This window comes from Nerophis lumbriciformis, linkage group LG28 (genome assembly GCF_033978685.3).
Source record: "Nerophis lumbriciformis linkage group LG28, RoL_Nlum_v2.1, whole genome shotgun sequence".
In the NCBI taxonomy this organism is placed as follows: domain Eukaryota; kingdom Metazoa; phylum Chordata; class Actinopteri; order Syngnathiformes; family Syngnathidae; genus Nerophis; species Nerophis lumbriciformis.
In genome coordinates this window covers 35,250,009-35,275,518 of record NC_084575.2, presented here as the reverse complement: position 1 = coordinate 35,275,518, position 25,510 = coordinate 35,250,009, and the positions used below count along the sequence as shown (strand labels likewise).

General features: G+C 39.7%; 1 protein-coding gene and 1 non-coding gene across 9 annotated transcripts in view; one reads left to right on the top strand and one right to left on the bottom strand.

Moving 5' to 3' along the window:
* The window catches only part of LOC133571087 (CLIP-associating protein 1-B-like), a 57,607-nt gene extending 35,358 nt beyond the window's left edge, over window positions 1-22,249 (bottom strand). For 4 of the 8 annotated variants that reach the window (XM_061924139.1, XM_061924140.1, XM_061924133.1 and 1 more), the window contains exons 1-8: window positions 21,988-22,247; window positions 21,297-21,654; window positions 6,242-6,320; window positions 6,065-6,168; window positions 5,887-5,978; window positions 5,568-5,643; window positions 5,248-5,345; window positions 4,730-4,800 (exon numbers count right to left, since the gene is read on the bottom strand). In XM_061924139.1, the coding sequence (XP_061780123.1) occupies window positions 4,730-4,800; window positions 5,248-5,345; window positions 5,568-5,643; window positions 5,887-5,978; window positions 6,065-6,168; window positions 6,242-6,320; window positions 21,297-21,515 (739 nt within the window). In that variant the 5' untranslated portion in view covers window positions 21,516-21,654; window positions 21,988-22,247. Of the gene's footprint in view, window positions 1-4,729; window positions 4,801-5,247; window positions 5,346-5,567; window positions 5,644-5,886; window positions 5,979-6,064; window positions 6,169-6,241; window positions 6,321-21,296; window positions 21,655-21,987 lie in introns of all 8 variants that reach the window. The other 4 variants (XM_061924135.1, XM_061924137.1, XM_061924136.1 and 1 more) reach the window with 3 other exon arrangements.
* On the top strand, window positions 8,958-9,086 carry LOC133571288 (U4atac minor spliceosomal RNA). The gene has a single exon (XR_009810381.1). It is a non-coding gene; the product is annotated as a U4atac minor spliceosomal RNA (small nuclear RNA).
* Window positions 22,250-25,510: the final 3,261 nt, after the last annotated feature.

Here is a 25,510-nt window from a genome sequence, read left to right as displayed (position 1 = left end):
TGAAGACACCTGGTGCCACAAACTAATCAGCTGATTAACTCAAAACACCTGCAAAGGGCTTTAAATGGTCTCTCGGTCCAGTTCTGAAGCCTACACAAACATGGGGAAGACTTCAGATTTGACAGCTGTCCAAAAGGCAACCATCGACACATTGCACAAGGAGGGAAAGACACAAAAGGTTATTGCTGAAGAGGCTGGCTGTTCTCAGAGCTCTGTGTCCAAACACATTAATGGAGAGGCAAAGGGAAGGAAAAACTGTGGTCAGAAAAAGTGTACAAGCGATAGGGATCACCGCGCCCTGGTCAAGATTGTGAAAAAAAACCCATTCAAAAATGTGGGGGAGATTCAGAAGGAGTGGACAGCTGCTGGAGTCAGTGCTTCAAGATCCACCACCAAGAGACGCTTGAAAGACATGGGTTTCAACTGCCGCATACCTCGTGTCAAGCCACTGTTGACCAAGAAACAGCGCGAAAAGCGTCTCACCTGGGCTAAGGAAAAAAAGAGCTGGACTGCTGCTGAGTGGTCCAAAGTCATGTTTTCTGACGAAAGCAAATTTTGCATTTCCTTTGGAAATCGAGGTCCCAGAGTCTGGAGGAAGACAGGAGAGGCACAGGATCCACGTTGCCTGAAGTCTAGTGTAAAGTTTCCACCATCAGTGATGGTTTGGGGTGCCATGTCATCTGCTGGTGTCGGTCCACTCTGTTTCCTGAGATCCAGGGTCAACGCAGCCGTCTACCAGCAAGTTTTAGAGCACTTCATGCTTCCTGCTGCTGACCTGCTCTATGGAGATGGAGATTTCAAGTTCCAACAGGACTTGGCGCCTGCACACAGCGCAAAATCTACCCGTGCCTGGTTTACGGACCATGGTATTTCTGTTCTAAATTGGCCCGCCAACTCCCCTGACCTTAGCCCCATAGAAAATCTGTGGGGTATTGTGAAAAGGAAGATGCAGAATGCCAGACCCAAAAACGCAGAAGAGTTGAAGGCCACTATCAGAGCAACCTGGGCTCTCATAACACCTGAGCAGTGCCAGAAACTCATCGACTCCATGCCACGCCGCATTAACGCAGTAATTGAGGCAAAAGGAGCTCCAACCAAGTATTGAGTATTGTACATGCTCATATTTTTCATTTTCATACTTTTCAGTTGGCCTACATTTCTAAAAATCCCTTTTTTGTATTAGCCTTAAGTAATATTCTAATTTTGTGACACACGGAATTTTGGATTTTCATTTGTTGCCACTTCAAATCATCAAAATTAAATGAAATAAACATTTGAATGCATCAGTCTGTGTGCAATGAATAAATATAATGTACAAGTTACACCTTTTGAATGCAATTACTGAAACAAATCAAGTTTTTCAAAATATTCTAATTTACTGGCTTTTACCTGTATATCCATCTTACACCCTCCTGCCACAAAACCATCTATCATTGAGAGCATTATAGATGGTGGCAACAGCATCAGCTTACAGGAGCAGATCCGCCTGCAGACCAGTTTCCTCAGCATGCCGACAATCAGGTGGTTCTAGCAGTCCTCTGCAATCCTCACATCTTTATCCTCTGACAGTGAGAACAGGGGCAAGGAGTGAAGTCAACATGCTAGTCTCCCTTCTCCTGCTCTATAGTAAAATGTTCCTCTTTGTCCTGATACAGTCACGCTGTCCTCTAGCTGACTTCAGCAAACACACGCACTGCTAACATCAGGATGGAAAAAGGAGGAAGTGGGGGTGGAGACAATGGGAGGAGCATGAATGCTCGGATCACTAGAAGGTGGAGCCAGGGCTGAGGGACAGCCATTGCGTCATAATGACTCAGGAAAGGAGGATGAGGATGGGGAGTGTCAGCAGCTATTGTGATACATTATTATCACAACTGTGATAACAAATTTCCGGCGCGTCACTAGTCAATAGTGCGCAAGTAAATACCGTATTTTCCGCACTATAAGGCGCACCTAAAAACCACAATTTTTCTCAAAAGCTGACAGTGCGCCTAATAACCCGGTGCGCTTTATTACGATTAATTTTCATAAAGTTTCGGTCTCGCAACTTCGGTAAACAGCCGCCATCTTTTTTCCCGGTAGAACAGGAAGCGCTTCTTCTTCTACGCAAGCAACCGCCAAGGAAAGCACCCGCCCCCATAGAACAGGAAGCGCTTCACCCGCCCCCATAGAACAGGAAGCGCTTCACCCGCCCCCGGAAGAAGAAGAAAAAACGCGCGGATATCACCGTACGTTTCATTTCCTGTTTACATCTGTAAAGACCACAAAATGGCTCCTACTAAACGATCCGGGTCATAAAAAGACGCAATCTCTCCATCCGCACACGGATTACTACCGTATTTCACAGCAACTGAACCGCACTGTGGAACGGGAGCACGTACAGTGAATATTCGCTCCACAGGGAATGAGAAGTCATCCTTCACTGTGGTTCTAGCTTGCCATGCTAACTTCCACTCATGGTGATATTCAAAAGGAAGACCTTGCCAAAAGAGACCTTTCCAGCCGGCGTCATCATAAAAGCTAACTCGAAGGGATGGATGGATGAAGAAAAGATGAGCGAGTGGTTAAGGGAAGTTTACGCGAAGAGGCCGGGTGGCTTTTTTCACACAGCTCCGAAGGCGAACACACCTTCACTAAGACGGGCAGACAGCCTCGGACGACATACGCCAACATCTGCCAGTGGATCGTAAATGCTTGGGCAGATATTTCGGTCACAACTGTGGTCCGAGCTTTCCGGAAGGCAGGATTCACAGAACAACAGCGACACTGACTCCCGATGACTTCTACGAGACGGAACCGGCCATTTTGGATCCCACGCTAGCGCAACTTTTCAATTCGGACACCGAAGACGAAGAATTCGAAGGATTTACGAATGAAGAATAACTTCAGAAGGTGAGCGCTATGTTTATTTTGTGTGTTGTGACATTAACGTTCGAGCAACATTATGTTACTATTGCTCTACACCATTTTGAATTTTACTATGTTTGTGATTGCACATTTGCGTACATTTTGGGACAGAGTTGTTAGAACGCTGGTTTTCAATATATTATTAAAGTTTGACTGAACTATCTGACTGTTTTTTTGACATTCACTTTAGCGCAGCGTTTTTTTGACATTCACTTTAGCGCAGCGTAGGCGCGGCTTTTAGTCCGGGGCGGCTTATTGGTGGACAAAATTATGAAATATGTAATTCATAGAAGGTGCGGCTAATAATCCGGTGCGCCTTATAGTGCGGAAAATACGGTAGGCTATATTTAATATATGAATATATATTTTGATTCCGAAGAAATAACTTTTGTTGAAGGACCGGAATTGACGCTCTGGCGTATTTTATTAAATGTGAGATGAAAAATAAGCTAATATTGATCCACGCTGATGTCCGTGCCTCCTCTATTTAACAGCTATAAAAAAATATTCCAAATATATTACGCTACAGTGTATACTGTATATGTAAGTATTGTGGCCAAATGGCTTAATTTTTGTTTCATCTGACCACAGAACTTTCCTCCAGAAGGTCTTATCTTTGTCCATGTGATGTCAGATGAAACAAAAATTGACCTGTTTGGCCACAATACCCAGCCATATGTTTGGAGGAGAAAAGGTGAGGCCTTTAATCCCAGGAACACCATGCCTACCGTCAAGCATGGTGGTGGTAGTATTATGCTCTGGGCCTGTTTTGCTGCCAATGGAACTGCTGGACAATGAAAAAGGAGGATTACCTCCAAATTCTTCAGGACAAGCTAAAATCATCAGCTTGGAGGTTGGGTCTTGGGCACAGTTGGGTGTTCCAACAGGACAATGACCCCAAACACATATCAAAAGTGGTAAAGGAATGGCTAAATCAGGCTAGAAGGAAGGTTTTAGAATGGCCTTTCCAAAGTCCTGACTTAAACGTGTGGACAATGCTGAAGAAACAAGTCCATGTCAGAAAAGCAACACATTTAGCTGAACTGCACCAATTTAGTGGTCAAAAATTCAAGCAGAAGCTTGTGGACGGCTACCAAAAGTGCCTTATTGCAGGTAAACTTGCCAAAAGACATGTAAGCAAATACTAACATTGCTGTATGTATACTTTTGACCCTCACATTTTCAGTAGAGCCATAATAAATTCATAAAAGAAGCAAACTTCACGAATGGCGTTGGGAAGACAGACCATTTTGGGAGGCGCAATAGAATGTTCTAGGGTTAGACTGGTCTCGAAATGTTTATTGGCAAAGCTTTGAAAATATACAACAAAATACCCATTCTGTCTCTGGTGGTTTTTCAACTCAGCTTTAAGTGTCGTAAAGAGCTTGGGAGCGAATTGTGACTTGAATTCCCTGGGAGGAACAACTGGTCCAAAACGCAACAGTATATACACACTAATATATATATATATATATATATATATATATATATATATATATATATATATATATATATATATATATATGTATTTATACTATATATTTGAAGTTTACTTCTTCCCAGCTTCAGTGGCGAGATGGTCAAGATGTTGGAAGTTTGGTATTAAAACGGCCTAACAAGCTACTATTGTGGTTGGTTAGGAACCCACGCAAATGTCTGGGAGTTGAGCAGATGAATCAAGGGTACCATTGTTTTCGTGTTTTCATTGAATTCGTTCCAAAGAGAACATCTAATTACATGACAAGAAAATTGATCCAGCAGGCTATCACGAACCACAGAGCAATACAATCAGCATACATTGGCACTGGTGATTAAATCTTACCTGATTCAGGTGACAAGATCATGTTCCCTGACCTTTGAACTTCATCAAATTTACTGAAGATGACGTTTAACCTGGAAAAAAAGATGGGGAGGTTGCAGGTTAATAGTCCATTGTGTCACCTTTAGAACACAATATAATTGCATCACCTTCTTGAAATGATGGCCTAAGCAAAACAATTTCAATCAATCCTTTGATTTGAAAAATTCAGCTCTTCAAGATGCTGGCCACCTCTAGTAGATTCGCCTGCACTGTAGAAGCTAAACTATCACCACTTAGATGTTCATTGACTTAAAACTAAACTTGAAGTATACTGATTTTGATTAAACTATACATTAAAAATATTATTTTATACACATTTTCAAACTTTAAAAAGAGTGTTTTCATAATTATTACATGAAGTAACTCATACTTCAACTGATTTATTTTTAGTTTTAGATTTGCCAAAAAATTTGAAAATATATGGCTTAGGCTATTATTTTTGGAAGAAGGTGAGAACTGGTGCTTAAATCAAAATTCACCGTGACTGAGGTAGGCCCTTCTTTCCAAGGTCAATCCTCACTCGCTCACCAACATGGCGATAGATCTCCACGAGAGAGCTCATGGCTCCATCACGCACCTACAATCAATTCATTTCAATCAATTGTTATCAGGGATACGCATGTCCACATACATAGCAAGTAAGGGGGGTTTAATGCAGGAGTCAAATGTCTTAAGCCATTCTGTGAAGTTTGGGAACCACTGATTTTTTCAATGCAAGGACAAGTGGTAAAAAAATGGATGGATGGAAGCACTTCTTAGCTACAATAAACTAACTTTGCCAGTGAAAGTGTTTGGGTACCTGACTTGTGGGGTCTCCCAACAGGTGACAAATGTGAGGAACTATTTTGTTAAGGGTCAGGCTCTGAGATCCAAACCTGAAAGTACATTTACAGATGCGCTTTTTATATGTGAAAATATGACAACCTTTGCACATATTGTGTGACAAACATTTTTAGCAGGCTCAAAATAGAGAATAAATAATATTTTATCAAGAATTGTTTTGGTTCTTTTTTTTTTTTTTCTAAAGATGGTGACGGTGTTTGCGTCCAAACATGCACTGCTTTACAGCTTTAATGGTTCACATGCAAATACTGAATGATTTATTTATGAGAGCTTACACGTTTAAGGTGGCGATGAGACAGAGGCAGAGTCCTTCTCTGGTCCGGTTGTTCTTATGTTTAAATCCTCCAATCATTCGCTCCCAAACATACTGATAATGCATCAATCAAATATTCATGTTACCATTGAATCATAGTTGTCACCTCAGTATATGCATGGTCATGTTTTATTTTCCACCTGTGGGTTGGCAGCCTGGTCCATGATCTTGAGTAACAGTGCTTGGTCCTGGTCCCGGACTTGGTCCTTGGCATCTCCCAGACGATCTATTAAGCTGGGGAGAACTGAAGAGAGAAAATTGTTATTATTCATACTTAGTCATATAACTATTAGAACTTTTAATGTCAAATAACTCACCTGTACCAACCTGCATCCTGAATCTCTCCTGTAGTCTGCTGACTAACGCCGACAGTATGTCCATCCCTGACAATACCACCTAAACCACACAAATCAACATAAAAACACCAGAATTGTCTTTAACAAGCAGACTGGGGACAGTGAAAATAGACTAAAATAGTCGTGAACACAACGCAACTAAGGTTGATTGGCAACACTAAATTGGCCCTAGTGTGTGAATGTGAGTGTGAATGTTGTCTGTCTATCTGTGTTGGCCCTGCGATGAGGTGGCGACTTGTCCAGGGTGTACCCCACCTTCTGCCCGATTGTAGCTGAGATAGGCTCCAGCGCCCCCCGCGACCCCAAAAGGGAATAAGCGGTAGAAAATGGATGGATGCATACCTGCCAACTTTTGAAATCAGAAAAACCTAGTAGCCAGGGTCCAGGGGCCGCAGGCCCCGGCAGGTCCAGGACAAAGTCCTGGTGGGGGGTTCAGCCGACGCAAAATGATTGATTGCATTCAGACAGGTTAAAATGTTGCTAAAACCATCACTTTTCTATCAGTCACAGTGACTTTTCAAAACAAAAATATTACAGCAAAAATCATATGGGTTGATTGACATGTTTATTCTGTAAGCTAACTTCAATAGTTTGAAATTATTTTGACAGTTAATGCCAGTTATCCTGTCAACCTTTCACAAGACTTCAATTTGTTAATTGAAAGTATAAACACTTTTTACAGTAAACAAATGGTAAAACAGTACTAAACAATTCCATTAAAAAAAAAATTGGTGTCATTATTAACTTTCTGTCCAATCTTGTATAATCTACTGCCTTGTTCAATTGTAAAAAATATTCTGTGCCTAAAATTCACATTTCTATCACAATGATCATACTGTAAACATGGTAAGCTAACTTCATTAAAATTAATAGTCCTGTCAATAGCATGGAATTACAATTCAAATGTAGTTTTTTTGTAAGCCTTTCAAAAGAATTCAAAATATGAAAAATTAATGAAAATTAATTTAAGCCATCAGACACTTGAAAAGTGGCACATCACATCTCTAATGTAATCATTTTAACTTTTCAACAGAAATAGCACTGCAAAAATATTAAGGACATACTTCTGTATTTTGGTAGTTATGCTGTCAACATTTAACAAGATTTCTTCAACTTGGACTTGAAAGCATAAATAGTATCAACACTTTTAACAGTATGACGTGCTGTGAAATACAGCCGACAGGATTGAGCACCAAACACGAAGCAAGTCCAAAGCGCATGCGGTGCAGGAGAACAAAGGACTTCTTTCATTTAAGGTTTGTGATAAACCATCAAACTCATTCGTTAAAAGGACTCTATAGTAATATAAAGCGATTTTTTCTGGACATTATCATGCAAGAAAAGTTTATTTTTGGGACCGCGATCACCGCGTAATGATTTTTAAAGGTTGCATTACAAACATTTAACTGTCCCATGTGATCAGCCAGTGCGATTGGAAATCCATGCTCAATTATTGCCTCCGTAAATAAAACTTCGGCATTCATCACATCCAAAGAATCTGTTTGGGCGACGAAAAACGTTGAAAGTTTTCCACTTGTATCGCTAGCAACGTCATTAGACTTGTGTTTTTTTGTCCCAACGTGGTCTTTTACATCGCTAATTCCTCCGTGTCCGATCGAAAAATCTAGTCTGCACAAGGTGCAATTCGCGTAGTTTTCACCCTTTTTTTTTTTTTTTAATTAATGAAAAACCGTATTTTTTATCACTGCAACCGTAACCCGGAATAGGTTGATGAAAACCGTACGAATTACGGGAAAACCGGAGTAGTTGGCAGGTATGAATTTCATCTTCTGATAGATTACAAATTAGCACCAATGGGAGCACTTTAAAACTCTGCCAGACTCAATTCCACCTATTTCACATAATTTATTCAGAAAGTATAAATAACAACTAATGAAGCTAGAATACAATTAACTGCAACATGTAAGTGTAAAAAAAAACATTATGATTTGTACATTTTCTGAATGTGATTGGTCTAATATTAAACAATGAAACAAACTGAAGTTATCTTTATTTTTAAATTATCATGCCATGATTTTATCAGTCCGGCCCGCTTGGTAATAGATGTTCCTCCATGTGGCCCCTGAGCTAAAATGAGTTTGACACCCCTGACTTAGACCATGTATGTTAATTCAACAAAGAGGCCTCCATACTGACTCCTTGTGGCATACACGAGTATTTACACGTGTGACGTCATCAGTCTATGGCATATCAACAATACTCTTCACTTCCAGTAATTTACTAAAACCACCTTACAGAATTTAAGACAATGTAAAATACGTAATCGTGTTGAAGTGTTTTGTATTTTTATACTAACACCACATTGTTGAAAATACCAACTAAACTACACAAATCAACACAAAATCACCCAAACGTTATTAAACAAGCAGACTAGAGACAGTAAAACATACTAAAATAGTACTGAATAGACAACAATAACAAATAAAATATATCACAGCACAAAAACTAGAAGTATTCAATGCAATGCATTGTGGGTAATCGACTAAATACAGTTTTATTGCAATTGAATAAAAAATAAATCATTTTTATGACTTTGAAGCACATATTCATTGCTATTTCTTTCATTTAGTGAGCTAAAAGTGTAAAATGAGACAAAACCCTGACTGAGGTGGGTAGTCACATGGGACTAATACGCTGAAGTGACGAAGTACTAATAGATTTCCTTGTCTTGGGGAGCCTGGAATGCTCAATGAACGTGTAGTGAGAGCAGTCCTGCTATCACCATAGCAACACTTCCGCACCTCCTGGCCGGTATCGGTGAGGTTCTGGTGCAATTTTTGGAACCAACTACGTTTTGATGTAATAATACAACACCCGCGAACGACGCTGCTAGGAACACTGACCTCTTGTGGTCGATAGTAGTAACACCGTGCAGGTCTAATCCTGCTTCATTCACTTCAGTTTCAGTATATTTGGAACGTGCATACGATACAATGTGATGCGTCACATACAGGGCCGGCCCGTGGCATAGGCCGTATAGGCAAATGCTAAGGGGGCGCCACGCCAGTGCCACAAATGTTGGAGAGAAAAGAAAAAAAATTGGTACTATTATTTCTAAATACAAAAAAATAATCCCACGTTAATTAAAATGTAAAGTAAAGCCTATTTAATAGAAATATTTTTTGTTACAACATTACGCCCCCCTTCCACCCGCACGGTGCGCCCCCTCCCTTCCCGTATCATGACTCTTTTTGGACGTCACCACATCAAAAAATCAACACAAGATGTCAAAACGGCCAAAACTGTCAGGTGCCCAGGGAAGAAAAAAGAGAAAAGAAGAGGAGGAGAAACGAGAAAAGACAGAGGTAGCAGGTAGGTAACGTTAGCCTACATGAAATTATTTGTCTGTTAAAGAATGTGATAGTACGGTAAACTGCTTTTTAGCATTAAGCTAATGTTACATGATTCGGCAATTGCTAATCAATAAATAGCTAGTTCTGTTTTAACGTCGGGTTAATATTGTGGAGGGGGCTAAATTGTTATGGAAAATATTAATGTAACGTTAGGTAATTACAGTACTCCCACCTTATATTCCTCAGGGACGTTTGTATTAGATCTTTTAAGCAGGTGTTTTTTGTTTACATTGTTATTGCCTTCTGGTTAGCTAATGTTTGCCCTGCAGGTAATAGTCACTTTTCCACCCCTTTATATATTAGGTATAGTTGTAAACCGAGTTGTTAAAGTGCACATCAATAATGTTAATTAAGCAATATCACATGAGAGGGAATGCTGTTTTTTAATTTAAGCACTGCTGTGATTCGGTTAAAGATAATCATAACATAACATTCTCATATAATATATTATACTGTTACTTTGCATTCTGCTATTCAGCATTTCACTGTAATGATGACAATAAATTGAATCTAATCTAATTTGCATATCAGTTAACATCATACATGTATCTCTTTGGTTTTTCATCTATATTATATCATTTCATTTTATTCCTGGAATCATATGTTTTATTATTAAACTGTAATACTCAATGGTGTCACATACTCCTCTCTTCAGATGCACTGTTGAAGTTTCTAAATCCCACCCCTGGGCCATCTACCACATCTACCGCTGCTGCCTCCACTTCAGCAGCACAACCCACCAGTGATGCAGCATTAGCAGCACAACCCACCAGTTTTGCAGCAGCAAAACATACAGCCATCTCTTCACTTGATGAGAGATTTCAGAGCTTTGGAGAGGTGAATGACAAGTTTGGAGTACTCCTCAATTTCCACAACTTACAAAAAGAAGAGCTGCTGCAGCCCTGAGTACTACTCTGACCCATGACAGCCAGCTGGACATTAATGACACAGAACTTGCAATGGAAATGCAGAATTCCCCACCATTGTCATCAAAGAACATGACAAACATGGAACTCTTGACCTTCCTGCATGAGAAGAAGCTGGCAGAAATGTACCCCAACATGTGGGTTGCTCTGAAAATCTCTATTAAAAAGCACACATAGAGAACTCTGTAGGATCCCCTTTTTTGTAATATAGTTGTTAAAGTAATACTGGTTTGATATCTTGTTTTGTGCAGTGCCTTATTTATATTTTATTTTTAATTTATTTTATGCAACTTGTTGACACGTTTTATTTTGTGTTTATGTATGTAAAAAATATTGTATTTCATATATTCATTTTTTATTTTTTGTATTCATTCATTTATTCTTTTTTTTTTTTAATCTTGTTAACTATTCTGATTGTTAATTTGCTTTCTTTAAGTAAAAAAAAAAGGTCAAAGACAAAGCTATTCGGTTTCTTGTGAGTATATACACTTCACTGCCGATGTGGGGGGGCGCCACCTAAAATCTTGCCTAGGGCGCCAGATTGGTTGCCTGGTCACATATGTCCAGTTGTTTCATTAGCTGAGTTTATTAAATCCTACTCCTTTTCATACCATAGCAATTGTATCCAATGTCCTTGTTCTCTGTAAAAAAAAAAACACTGAATAAATAACTAATAAATAAATATTAAAGCAATGGACGGGACCGACTTTGACGGCACATAAAATCCAAACCGAAACAGTAATTAAAACTCTTTGGTCAACTTTTAATCAGAAGGGTTCAATCTCTCTCCTGTGTTAGTTTGAAGCCGACACAACAAACGCGCTCAGAGGAGATAATGTTTGAAAAAAGATGACCGTTTTTTACAAAACCTTTGTTTTGAAGGGGGAATTACAAACTTCCTGTTGATTTTCGCTGGGAGTTGTCAATATATGAAATGTAAGTATAAGTGAGACCTACATAGAGGTTTTTGTTTCATGTCTCTAAGACATTCCTACTGGAAGTTAAGGCAGTTTTGTCTGAGTTTTCCTCCTAGGAGCAGATGTGTCTGTGTTTTCTTCCTACGGGGCGCTAGAGCGCAATTTTGAGTTTTGGGTTTTTTGTTTTTTTTATTAGATCGCAATTTTTGCCAGTCCTGATGTGTGTGTCCAGTTTGGTGAGTTTTGAAGCATGTTAAGGGGGTCAAATTACAGCTCAAAGAGGCAAAAGTGACTGTTTTTACTAAAATGTTGTTTTGAAGGGGGAATTGCCAACTTCCTGTTGATTTTTGAAATCTAGGTCTAAGTGAGACCTACATAGAGGTTTTTGTTTCATGTCTCTACGACATTCCTACCGGAAGTTACAAGCAGTTTTTCCTAGGGGGCGCTAGAGCGCAATTTTGAGTTTTGGGTTGTTGTTTTTTTATTAGATGGCAATTTTCGCCAGTGCTGATGTATGTGTCAAATATGGTGAGTTTTGAAGCATGTTAAGGGGGTCAAATTAGAGCTCAAAGAGGCGGCGGAATAATAATAATAATAATAAAACGCACGAAATACAATAGGGTCCTCTGTCCCAAAGGGACATTGCGGTCCCTAAATATACCATAGTAAGCAAACAAATATTAAATACATAAATAATCTTTGTGTCATAAAAAAAAAGGGAAAGAAAGGGTTCAAGATGTTCATCATAATTCTTGTTGTGTGTACTTTGTGAACACTTGTAGTTTGAACAGTCTCTTAAACTGAATCATATTGGTGCTTTGTTTCATTTCTTTGCTAAATCCATTCCATCATTTAATTACACATACTGATATAATAAAGGTTGTAAGTGTTGTACGAGCATACAAATGTTTTAAATTAGAATTTCCTCTAAGGTTATATTCCAACTCTTCTGTTGAGGAGAATTGTTGTACATTCTTGGCTTGCAGGTTATAGTTTGCTTTGTACATCATTTTAGCTGTTTGCAAATGCACCAAATCTATCTAATTTAATAAATAAAGTGTTTGTATGTTCTCTATATCCAACATTTTGTATTATTATAATTTATCTTTTTTTCAACACAGTTAGTGAATAAAGCCCACATTTGTAGTTGTTTCCCATATTTCTACACAATAATTCAGATATGTTGTCGTTCACCTAATTAAATCAAATTATTTACATTATACAGATCATCATTAAATTACTTTAACACGTTTAATTTTATACTCCACCCACCTACACTCTGTCCTCCTCCTGTCTAGACCTGCTGTGTGTGTGTGTGTGTGTGTGTGTGTGTGTGTGTGTGTGTGTGTGTGTGTGTGTGTGTGTGTGTGTGTGTGTGTGTGTGTGTGTGTGTGTGTGTGTGTGTGTGTGTGTGTGTGTGTGTTACACAGAACATCAATTTCCACACTTCTATTAGCCCCGGTCCAGTGGACCCGGACATCTTATATGTAATAGAAATGTGTAGGGGGGGTGTATGGTGTGTGGTCTTTAAATATGTATTCTGATATATGTTTCATCCATTTTCTACCGCTTGTCTCTTTTGGGGCCTGGAGCCTATCTCAGCTGCATTCGGCGGAAGGCGGGGTACACCCATACTTGCCAACCTTGAGACCTCCAAATTCGGGAGATTGGGGGGGAGGGGGGCAGGGATTGGTTGTAGCAGGGGTGTATATCATATGGGCGTCAAACTCTGGCCCGCCGTGTAATTTCACTTGGCCCTTGAGGCGATATCAAATTAACACTAGAGCTGGCCCGCCGATTATATTCAGCGGCGGTGCCGCGGTAACACCGCATTCACCGCTAATTCTCATACTTGCCAACCCTCCCGGGAGACTCTCAAGTTTCAGTGCCCCTCCCAAAAATCATCACGTCCGCTTTTCACTCTGTCCAGCGAATGCTGGCTCAGTCACATAATATGTGTGGCTCCGGAAGAGTTAGGGCTGCATGGGATTCTGGGTATTTGTTCTGTTGTGTTACGGTGCGGATGTTCTCCCGAAATGTGTTTGTCATTCTTGTTTGGTGTGGATTCACAGTGTGGCGCATATTTCTAACAGTGTTAAAGTTATTTATACCGGCACCGTCAGTGTAACCTGTATCGCTGTCAGAGGTGGGTAGTAACGCGCTACATTTACTCCGTTACATCTACTTGAGTAACTTTTGGGATAAATTGTACTTCTAAGAGTAGTTTTAATGCAACATACTTTTACTTTTACTTGAGTATATTGATAGAGAAGAAACGCTACTTTTACGCCGCTACTTTTATCTACATTCAGCTCGCTACTCGCTACTAATTTTTATCGATCTGTTAATGCACGCTTTGTTTGTTTTGGTCTGTCAGACAGACCTTCATAGTGCCTGCGTTTCAACAAATACAGTCACTGGTGACGTTCACTCCGTTCCACCAATAAGATGCAGTCACTGGTGACGTTGGACCAATCAAACAGAGCCAGGGGTCACATGACCTGACTTAAACAAGTTGAAAAACTTATTGGGGTGTTACCATTTAGTGGTCAATTGTACGAAATATGTACTGTACTGTGCAATCTACTAATACAAGTTCCAATCAATCAATCAAAAGTGTGAAGGAAAAAAGACAATTTTTTATTTCAACCGTACACCCCGTCAAAAGCCTCAAGACTGACTGCACAGTTCCTGTCTTCACAATAAAAGTGCCGCTCCATCGCGCCTGCGCTTTCAAAATAAGAGTCTCCGAAAGCCTGCGCAAACAAGCTAGCAAGCTACGGAGTTTGCCGCCAATGTATTTCTTGTAAAGTGTATAAAAACGAATATGGAAGCTGGACATATAAGATGCCAAAAACCAACCACTTTCATGTGGAATTGGACAGAAAGGAGGAACTTTTTTTCTCCTGCATTTGAAAACGTGGACGTTATCAACACTACTGTCTGATTCCAATCAACGCAAGTCATCAGAATCAGGTAATACACCAACTTATATTCTTGTCTTCATGAAAGAAAGGAATCTATATGTGTTAAACATGCATGTATATTCATTAAAACACCTTTAACATGTAAACAAAAACGGCAAAAAAATAATATATAAATTATATACTGTATATATCAATGTATGTATATATATATATATATATATATATATATATATATATATATATATATATATATATATATATATATATATATATATATATATATATATATATGATATGTGTGTGTATGTTACTCATCAGTTACTCAGTACTTGAGTAGTTTTTTTACAACATACTTTTTACTTTTACTCAAGTAAATATTTGGGTGACTACTCCTTACTTTTACTTGAGTAATAAATCTCTAAAGTAACAGTACTCTTACTTGAGTACAATTTCTGGCTACTCTACCCACCTCTGCGGTGCAGATGTTCTCCCGAAATGTGTTTGTCATTCTTGTTTGGTGTGGGTTCACAGTGTGGCGCATTTTTGTAACCGTGTTAAACTTGTTTATACGGCCACCCTCAGTGTGACCTGTATGGCTGTTGACCAAGTATGCCTTGCATTCACTTAGTATGTCTGCAGAAGCCGCATACAACATGTGACTGGGCCGGCACGCTGTTTGACTGGTTAAAAAGTGGACGCGACGACAGGCTCTTAGGCTCTGTAGCTTGGTTCCTATCTATCATCCCCAGCATGCCCACAGCACTCGTAGCTTAGATCTGATATCAGGTTAACATGGTCTACTGGCTTGTACCGCTCCAAGTGTTGTATGCAGGGGTCCAAAGATTTAGAACCGGCTTAATGAGAGCCTCAAGATGCTGTATTCATTCTCCAACTTCAAAAAGAAACTGAAAACTTATCTATTAACCACCTATCTCTAATGCCTCATGTGGGGTAGACTACTGTTGGGTTGTGCATGGTTGAATGAATGTATGTATGTATGTATGCTTGCTTTAGTACTATTATCTTGTGTTTATAATATAGCATTGTTCTTCTTTTTTTTTGTTTCATCATTCCATGTATATACTGTCCTCTGGACCCCCTGTCAAAAGCTTCTTCTAGCTTATTTGGGGCACCCTTTCACTTACCATCATCTTTAAATGATAGTCACTACTATTGTAATTGGTATGGTATTGTGAATAAACTTGAAACTAGAAACTTGTAGAAGACGCTAAAGGCACGCCCTTAATATTGTTGTCCGGGAGAAATTTGGGAGAATGGTTGCCCCGGGAGATTTTCGGGAGAGGCACTGAAATTCGGGAGTCTCCCGGGAAAATCGGGAGGGTTGACAAGTATTGGTACCTCATCGCAGGGTCAACACAGATAGACAGACAACATTCACATTCACACACTAGGGCAGTGGTTCTTAACCTAGTTGGAGGTACCGACAAATAAAATGTTGGTTTTTTTTCAAATTCAAGACAAAGTTATATGTTTTTGGTAACACTTTAGTATGGGGAACATATTCTAAGTAACACAGACTTAATTTAGAGTTATTTGGACACTAGGGGAACATATTCTAAGTAATAAAGACTTAATTTAGAGTTATTTGGTTAGGGTCAGGGTTAGAGGGTTAGGGTTATAATAAGGCCATGCCGAATAAGGCATTAATAAGTACTTAATAATGACTAGTTAAGAGCCAATATGTTACTAATTTGCATGTTAATAAGCAACTAATTAATGGTGAATATGTTCCCCATACTAAAGTATTACCATGTTTTTTTACTGGTGCACAAAATGAACTGTGCATGAACATCACCTTGTCATACCTGCCAACTTTTGAAATCAGAAAAACCTAGTAGCCAGGGTCCAGGGGCCGCAGGCCCCGGTAGGTCCAGGACAAAGTCCCGGTGGGGGGTTCAGGCTTCGCCTCCCGACGCAAAATGATTATTAGCATTCAGACAGGTTAAAATGTTGCTAAAACCATCACTTTTCTATCAGTCACAGTGACTTTTCAAAACAAAAATATTACAGCAAAAATCATATGGGTTGATTGACATGTTTATTCTGTAAGCTAACTTCAATAGTTTGAAATTATTTTGACAGTTAATGCCAGTTATCCTGTCAACCTTTCACAAGACTTCAATTTGTTCATTGAAAGTATAAACAGTATAAACACTTTTTACAGTAAACAAATGGTAAAACAGTACTAAACAATTCCATTTAAAAAAAATTGGTGTCATTATTAACTTTCTGTCCAAGCTTGTATAATCTACTGCCTTGTTCAATTGTAAAAAATATTCTGTGCCTAAAATTCACATTTCTATCACAATTATCATACTGTAAACATGGTAAGCTAACTTCATTAAAATTAATAGTCCTGTCAACAGCATGGAATTACAATTCAAATGTAGTTTTTTTGTAAGCCTTTCAAAAGAATTCAAAATATGAAAAATGAATGAAAATTAATTGAAGCCATCAGACACTTGAAAAGTGGCACATCACATCTCTAATGTAATCATTTGAACTTTTCAACAGAAATAGCACTGCAAAAATATTAAGGACATACTTCTGTATTTTGGTAGTTATGCTGTCAACATTTAACAAGATTTCTTCAACTTGGACTTGAAAGCATAAATAGTATAAACACTTTTAACAGTATAACAGTACTAAACAATTCCAATAGATAACATTGGTGTCATTACCTTTTTGTGGCTAAAATCCAAATTTAGCAACGGCATTAGACTTGTGTTTTTTTGTCCCAACGTGGTCTTTTACATCGCTAATTCCTCCGTGTCCGATCGAAAAATCTTGTCTGCACAAGGTGCAATTCGCGTAGTTTTCACCCTTTTTGGACCGGATAATTATTCCCGGATAGGCTTTTGAATATTCTTCACGGAATGACTGCAGTTTTCTTTTCGGTTTAAGACTCGTTTGCGATTTTTCTCCGGCTGATCCCATGATCGTTCGCTCGTTTGGAAACAATGCCTCGTGCTTGGCAGCGGTGCTATAAATAGCCTCGCGCATTTAAAAAAAATTTTTTTTTTAATTAATGAAAAACCGTATTTTTTATCACTGCAACCGTAACCCGGAATAGGTTGATGAAAACCGTACTAATTATGGGAAAACCGGAGTAGTTGGCAGGTATGCCTTGTTCAAAGAACAAAACCAATACCGAGTTGTGCTGAAAATGAAATTTCAGTTCTTATGTGTTTTGTACATGTTAAAGAATGGACAATAATAAAGCATCTTGAATCTTGAATCTTGAAACACAGTGCATAAACTCACAACAAATTACACACCTGCAAATTAGTCAGCTGTAGCCATATCAGTAATATGCCGATAGGGAGAAGTTTGTATTTACACGATGAGTCGGGTGTGTTTTGACCTCCGCCGAACCCCTGAGGCCGACTCACCGAACCCCTAGGGTTCAATCGAACCCAGATTAAGAACCACTGCACTAGGGCCAATGTTGCCAATCAACCTATCCCCAGGTGCATGTCTTTGGAGGTGGGAGGAAGCCGGAGTACCCGGAGGGAACCTTTCTTCACAGAAAATGAGCCAAAGTCAGTGAGTCTCAGTTTGAAAAATTAATTGTATCATTTTTCTTTTAATAAAAAATGAGAACGGGTCCCAGAGACCCGAACACCACCAGAGGTGGGTAGTAACGCGCTACATTTACTCCGTTACATCTACTTGAGTAACTTTTGGGATAAATTGTACTTCTAAGAGTAGTTTTAATGCAACATACTTTTACTTTTACTTGAGTATATTTATAGAGAAGAAACGCTACTTTTACTCCGCTACTTTTATCTACATTCAGCTCGCTACTCGCTACTAATTTTTAACGATCTGTTAATGCACGCTTTGTTTGTTTTGGTCTGTCAGACAGACCTTCATAGTGCCTGCGTTTCAACAAATACAGTCACTGGTGACGTTCACTCCGTTCCACCAATCAGATGCAGTCACTGGTGACGTTGGACCAATCAGAGCCAGGTGGTCACATGACCTGACTTAAACAAGTTGAAAAACTTATTCGGGTGTTACCATTTAGTGGTCAATCGTACGGAATATGTACTGTACTGTGCAATCTACTAATACAAGTTCCAATCAATCAATCAAAAGTGTGAAGGAAAAAAGACCCTTTTTTATTTTAACCGTACATCCCGTCAAAAGCCTAAAGACTGACTGCACAGTTCCTGTCTTCACAATAAAAGTGCCGCTCCATCGCGCCTGCACTTTCAAAATAAGAGTCTCCGAAAGCCAGTGCAAACAAGCTAGCAAGCTACGGAGTTTGCCGCCAATGTATTTCTTGTAAAGTGTATAAAAACGAATATGGAAGCTGGACAAATAAGAAGCCAACAACCAACCACTTTCATGTGGTATTAGACCGAAAGGAGGAACTTTTTTTCTCCTCCATTTGAAAACGTGGACGTTATCATCACTACTGTCTGATTACAATCAATGCAAGTCATCAGAATCAGGTAATACACCAACTTATATTCTTGTTTTCATGAAAGAAAGGAATATATATGTGTTAAACATGCATGTATATCAGGCCCGGCCCTAACCAATCTGGCGCCCTAGGCAAGAAACCGAATAGCTTTATCTTTGACCTTTTTTCTTTTTTTTTTTACTTACAACTATACCTAATATATAAAGGGGTGGACAAGTGATTATTACCTGCAGGGCAAACATTAGCTAACCAGAAGGCAATAACAATGTAAACAAAAAACACCTGCTTAAAAGATCTAATACCTGAGGAATGTAAGGTGGGAGTACAGTAATTACCTAACGTTACATTATTATTTTCCATAACAATTTAGCCCCCTCCACAATATTAACCCGACGTTAAAACAGAACTAGCTATTTATTGATTAGCAATTGCCGAATCATGTAACATTAGCTTAATGCTAACAAGCCAGGTTACTATCACATTCTGTAACAGACAAATAATTTCATGTAGGCTAACGTTACCTACCTGCTACCTCTGTCTTTTCTCGTTTCTACTCCTCTTCTTTTCTCTTTTTTCTTCCTTGGGCACCTGACAGTTTTGGCCGTTTTGACATCTTGTGTTGATTTTTTGATGTGGTGACGTCCAAAAAGAGTCATGTTACGGTAAGGGAGAGGGGGGGGGGCGTAATGTTGTAACAAATAATATTTCTATTAAATAGGCTTTACTTTGCATTTTAATTAACGTGTGATTATTTTTTGTATTTAGAAATAATAGTACCGTATTTTCCGCACTATAAGGCGCACCTAAAAACCACAAATTTTCTCAAAAGCTGACAGTGCGCCTTATAACCCGGTGCGCTTTATATATGGATAAATATTAAGATTAATTTTCATAAAGTTTAGGTCTCGCAACTACGGTAAACAGCCGCCATCTTTTTTCCCCGTAGAAGAAGTGCGCGGTGCATGCTGGGATATGTGACGTTTCATTTCCATTTGTGTGTTTATGTAAAGACCCCAAAATGGCTCCTATTAAGTGTGTTGTCTGTCTAATTATAAATAATGCAGACGAGGCGTGTTAACTGAGTTCTCAACGTTTACTCACAGCGTGCTCATAACCACATTCTAACTGCCAGCATACAACGCTTCTCAGGGCTACCGCATGCTCGTAACTATCGTTGCATGCTGGGTAGTGTAGTTGTTATATTTGCTAGCTCATAACAGCACATTGAGAGACACGCTTACGCGCTTAATTCAATACTCGCCGTCATTCCGGGTGGATTGACAAAAGACCTCCAGCCGCTAGATATTGGTGTCAACAGGGCATTCGAAGCTAGACTGCTAACTGCGTGGGAACAATGGATGACAGAAGGCGAACACACCTTCACTAAGACGAGGAGGCGGCGCCAGACGACGCCAACATCTGCCAGTGGATCGTAAATTTGCCCAACTTTTCACTTCGGACACCGAAGACGAAGGATTTACGAATGAAGAATAACTTCAGAAAGTGAGCGCTATGTTTATTTTGTGTGTTGTGACATTAACGTTCGAGCAACATTATGTTGCTATTGCTCTGCACTATTTTGAATTTTACTATGTTTGTGATTGCACATTTGCGTACATTTTGGGAGTGAACAGAGTTGTTAGAACGCTGGTTTTTAATATATTATTAAAGTTTGACTGACCTATCTGACTGTTTTTTTGACATTCCCTTTAGCGCAGCGTAGGCGCGGCTTATAGTCCGGGGCGGCTTATTGGTGGACAAAGTTATGAAATATGCCATTCATTGAAGGTGCGGCTAATAATCCGGTGCGCCTTATAGTGCGGAAAATACGGTACCAACTTTCTTTCTTTTTTTCTTTTTTTCTCCAACATTTGTGGCACTGGCGTGGCGCCCCCTGATGGACGGCGCCCTTAGCATTTGCCTATACGGCCTATGCCACGGGCCGGCCCTGGATGTATATTCATTAAAACACCTTAAACATGTAAACAAAAACGGCAAAATAAATAAATATCAATTATATACTGTATATATCAATGTATGTATACATATATATATGTGTGTATATATATATATATGTATATATATATATATATATATATATATATATATATATATATATATATATATGTGTGTGTGTGTATATGTTACTCATCAGTTACTCAGTACTTGAGTAGTTTTTTCACAACATACTTTTTACTTTTACTCAAGTAAATATTTGGGTGACTACTCCTTACTTTTACTTGAGTAATAAATCTCTAAAGTAACAGTACTCTTACTTGAGTACAATTTCTGGCTACTCTACCCACCTCTGAACACCACACAAGGGTTAAATGACTATTGTGTGTGTGTGTGTGTGTGGACACGGATAAAGTTAGGTGGGATTAACCCAGGATTAGTGTAAACAGGGCCTAAAACTGACCTTAAAGTTGCTGGAGTTGACCCAGGAGCTGGCGACCGTCTCCACAATCCTGTCCAGCACTCCTTGGTCCTGCTGCAGCCCGGGGCACTTGTCTTCTTGCAGGATTATCGCGACTAGTTCCTGGCCCACCTGGAGCCTCTTGCTCAGGTCCTTGAGCATCACCTGCTCCAGCAGACACTCCGCCGCCATCGCCGCTTCCTCCTCCTCTTCCTCCGCCATGGAGGGCAACTCGGGAGGAGTGCGAGCACAATTCCCAGCAGGCTCCCTTTGGTCCGGCGTGTAAGCTGGTTATGGTTTTAAGGAAGCAGCTGCCGTTGCTGGCACCGCCATTATCATAAAGTCCCAACCATCCTGTCCACTTAAGCACACAGCAAACATCTCAGTTAAGACTTCACGTAAGCAATGGACGTCAATAATAAAGCCCCTGTAACCGTTAGAAACTCAACTTTAATGACATTAATGACTGTTTGCTTAGAGGCGGGAACACGCGGCCACTATTTGTCATTGATAGTCTGTTTGGCCGCTAGCTCGCCTGCTAGCACGTCCGCTATCCAAGTGGTCCCAGCCGGCCACGGCCGAGTTGGCACTTTAGCTCGCCTCCGGCGTGACTTTGCGAAAGGACGTGTGGCGCCTTTTTTTTGTGTGTGTGAATGATTAACTATTATTATATTGATGTTCAAAATTCACTCACCAGATGAAGCAAAGTCTAGAAGTGGCGACGCTGCTTCGGTCCGCGGCTTCCGTTCACTCACATTGCAGCCCGGCAAATGTTATTAGCACACATCGAAGTGTACTTTGTTAAAAATATATATGTATTATTTGCATGTGTACGAGTCCTCGGCCGCGTATTGTCGTAAGATAAGATATTAAAAGCAGATGACCATTAGGCGAATACGTCAAAGTATGACCCTCATCGTGTGCCGTAGAACAGCAATCCCCAACCAGGATATCAAATCAACCTTTTTTTTGGAGCCAAGGCACGTTTTTTTTCATTGAAAAATTCCAGAGGCACACTACTAGCAGAAATCATTAAAAAATGAAACTTAGTAGCCGATATTGTCAATAAAAAGTCGTTGTCGCAATTGTTGGATATGACTTTAAACCGGACCAGGGCAAATGAAGGCCCGGGGGCCACATGGGGCCCGTTAAGCTTTTCAATCTGGCCCGCCGGACATTCCCAAATCATTTTTTTTAGATGTCTAAGATGTAAAGTGTAGCTGCCATTATGATGTGCACTCATGTTTTATAATCAGAAGAATCAGAATCAGCTTTATTGTCATTACGCAAGGTAACGAGATTGAGGCCATTCCATACAGTGCGATGTGTGCATGCTAGAAAAACAATGTGCAAATATTAAAAATATAAAAAATGTAGAAGTGCAATGAATATGGTGTGAAATGAATATATACATGAAAAAAAAAAACAGGGTGGTTGGTGGAATGGGTTATTGCACCGAAGAGAAGGCAGTTATGAGGGACAATGGGGCAGTCCGTTCAGGATGGTTATGGCCCTGGGGAAGAAGCTGTTCTTTAGCCTGTTTGTTTTGGTTTTAATGCACCTGTAGCGCTTCCCAGAGGGCAGCAGGTGGAACAGGTCAGAGCCAGGGTGGGTGCTGTCCTTGATGATGGCACTGGCTCTGTTGAGGCAGCGGGAGGTGTAGATGTCCGTCAGAGAGGGGAGAGGGCGGCCGATGATCTTCTGAGCCGTCTTGACCACTCTTTGCAGCCTCTCCCTGTCTGCTGCAGTGCAGCTGCCGTACCGTACCGTAATACAGTAGGTCAGCAGGCTCTCGATGGACGAGCGGTAGAAGGTCAGCAGCAAGTCAGGCTTCAGGTTGTACTTCCCGAGGACTCTAAGGAAGTGTAGCCGCTGCTGAGCCTTCTTGATGATTGATGTGGTGTTGACTGTCCAGGAGAAGTCATTAGAGATGTGGACTCCAAGGTACCTGAAGGTGTGGACCCTCTCTACACGCTCGCCGTTGATGTAGAGGGGGGCAGGGTCGGTGCTGCTCCTCCTGAAGTCGACGATGATCTCTCTGGTCTTGCTGGTGTTGAGAGCGAGGTTGTTCTCCGAAGACCAGGCCGTCAGCTTCAGGACCTCCTCTCTGTAGGCAGCCTCGTCACCCCTGGAGATGAGCCCGACCACTGTGGTATCGTCGGCGAACTTGACGGTAAGGTTGTCACTGTGGGCCGGACTGCAGTCATGGGTGTAAAGGCAGTAGAGGAGGGGGCTCAGCACACAGCCCTGTGGGGAGCCGATGCTCAGCGTGCGGGAGGATGAGAGGTGCGGGCCAAGTCTCACATTCTGGGGTCGGTCCGTTAGGAAGTCCCTTATCCAGGCGTTTGTGAGAGGGGGGAGGCCAAGAGTGTCCAGTTTATTGCAGAGTCTGTCCGGGATTATTGTATTGAAGGCAGAGCTATAGTCCACAGAGAGCATCCGGACGTAGCTCTGCTGCTGCTCCAGGTGGTTCAGAGCAGAGTGGAGAGCAACAGCGATGGCGTCCTCTGTGGACCTGTTCGCCCGGTATGCGAACTGGTGGGGGTCGAAGTCTGGAGGGATATGGTCCTTGATGTGCTGGAGAACAAGTCGCTCGAAGCACTTCATGATTACCGGAGTGAGGGCCACTGGTCGGTAATCATTCAGGCTGGTGATGGGAGACTTCTTCGGCACCGGGATTAATGACAGTAAGTCTTCAACTATACTAAGTAGGGATGTCCGATAGTGATGGGTTGATGAGGCGTCATGAAGCGTTTCGACACATTGCAAAACTGTATTGATACTGTGTCGATACTGTGTCACTAAATACTGACATCTGCTGGACATTAAAAATCCCTACAGGCAACCTATGGACCGACTCAACTGACACTGATTTGATGCCCTAGTACAGGGGTCACCAACCTTTTTGAAACCAAAAACTACTTCTTGGGTACTGATTAATGCGAAGGGCTACCAGTTTGATACACACTTAAATAAATAAATATATTGTCATTTGTAAGTTACACGTTAGTGTGATTTAAACAAGAATAGCTAAATAAATACATTTATATATATAAAAAAATGGGTATTTCTGTCTGTCATTCCGTCGTACATTTTTTTTTTCCTTTTACGGAAGGTTTTTTGTAGAGAATAAATGATGAAAAAAACACTTAATTGAACGGTTAAAAAGAGGAGAAAACACGAAAAAAATTAAAATAAAATTTTGAAACATAGTGTATCTTCAATTTCGACTCTTTATAATTCAAAATTCAACCGACAAAAAGAAGAGAAAAACTAGCTAATTTGAATCTTTTTGAAAAAATTAAAAAAATAATTTATGGAACATCATTAGTCATTTTTCCTGATTAAGATCAATTTTAGAATTTTAGAGTTTTAAATTGGTTAAAATCCAATCTGCACTTTGTTAGAATATTTAACAAATTGGACCAAGCTATATTTCTAACAAAGACAAATCAGTATTTCTTCTAGATTTTCCAGAACAAAAATTTTAAAAGAAATTCAAAATACTTTGAAATAAGATTTAAATTTGATTCTACAGATTTTCTAGATTTGCCAGAATAATTGTTTTGAATTTTAATCATAGTAAGTTTGAAGAAATATTTCACAAATATTCTTCGTCGAAAAACCAGAAGCTAAAAATATTTATTATTCTTTACAATAATAATAAAAAATTGTTTTACTTGAACATTGATTTAAATTGTCAGGAAAGAAGAGGAAGAAATTTAAAAGGTAAAAAGGTATATTTGTTTAAAAATCCTAAAATCTTTTTTAAGGTTGTATTTTTTCTCTAAAATTGTATTTCTAAAAGTAATAAGAAGCAAAGTAAAAAATAAATGAATTTATTTAAACAAGTGAAGACCCATCCATCCATCCATTTTCTACCGCTTATTCCAAGTGAAGACCAAGTCTTTAAAATATTTTCTTGGATTTTCAAATTCTATTTGAGTTTTGTCTCTTTTAGAATTAAAAATGTCGAGCAAAGTGAGACCAGCTTGCTAGTAAATAAATACAATTTAAAAAAATAGAGGCAGCTCACTGGTAAGTGCTGCTCTTTGAGCTATTTTTAGAACAGGCCAGCGGGCGACTGATCTGGTCCTTACGGGCTACCTGGTGACCGCGGGCACCGCGTTGGTGACCCCTGCCCTAGTATATACAATAATATAAACCAAGTCATTTAGGATTATTTCATATCTTCATTTAAATTAAAATATATTTTT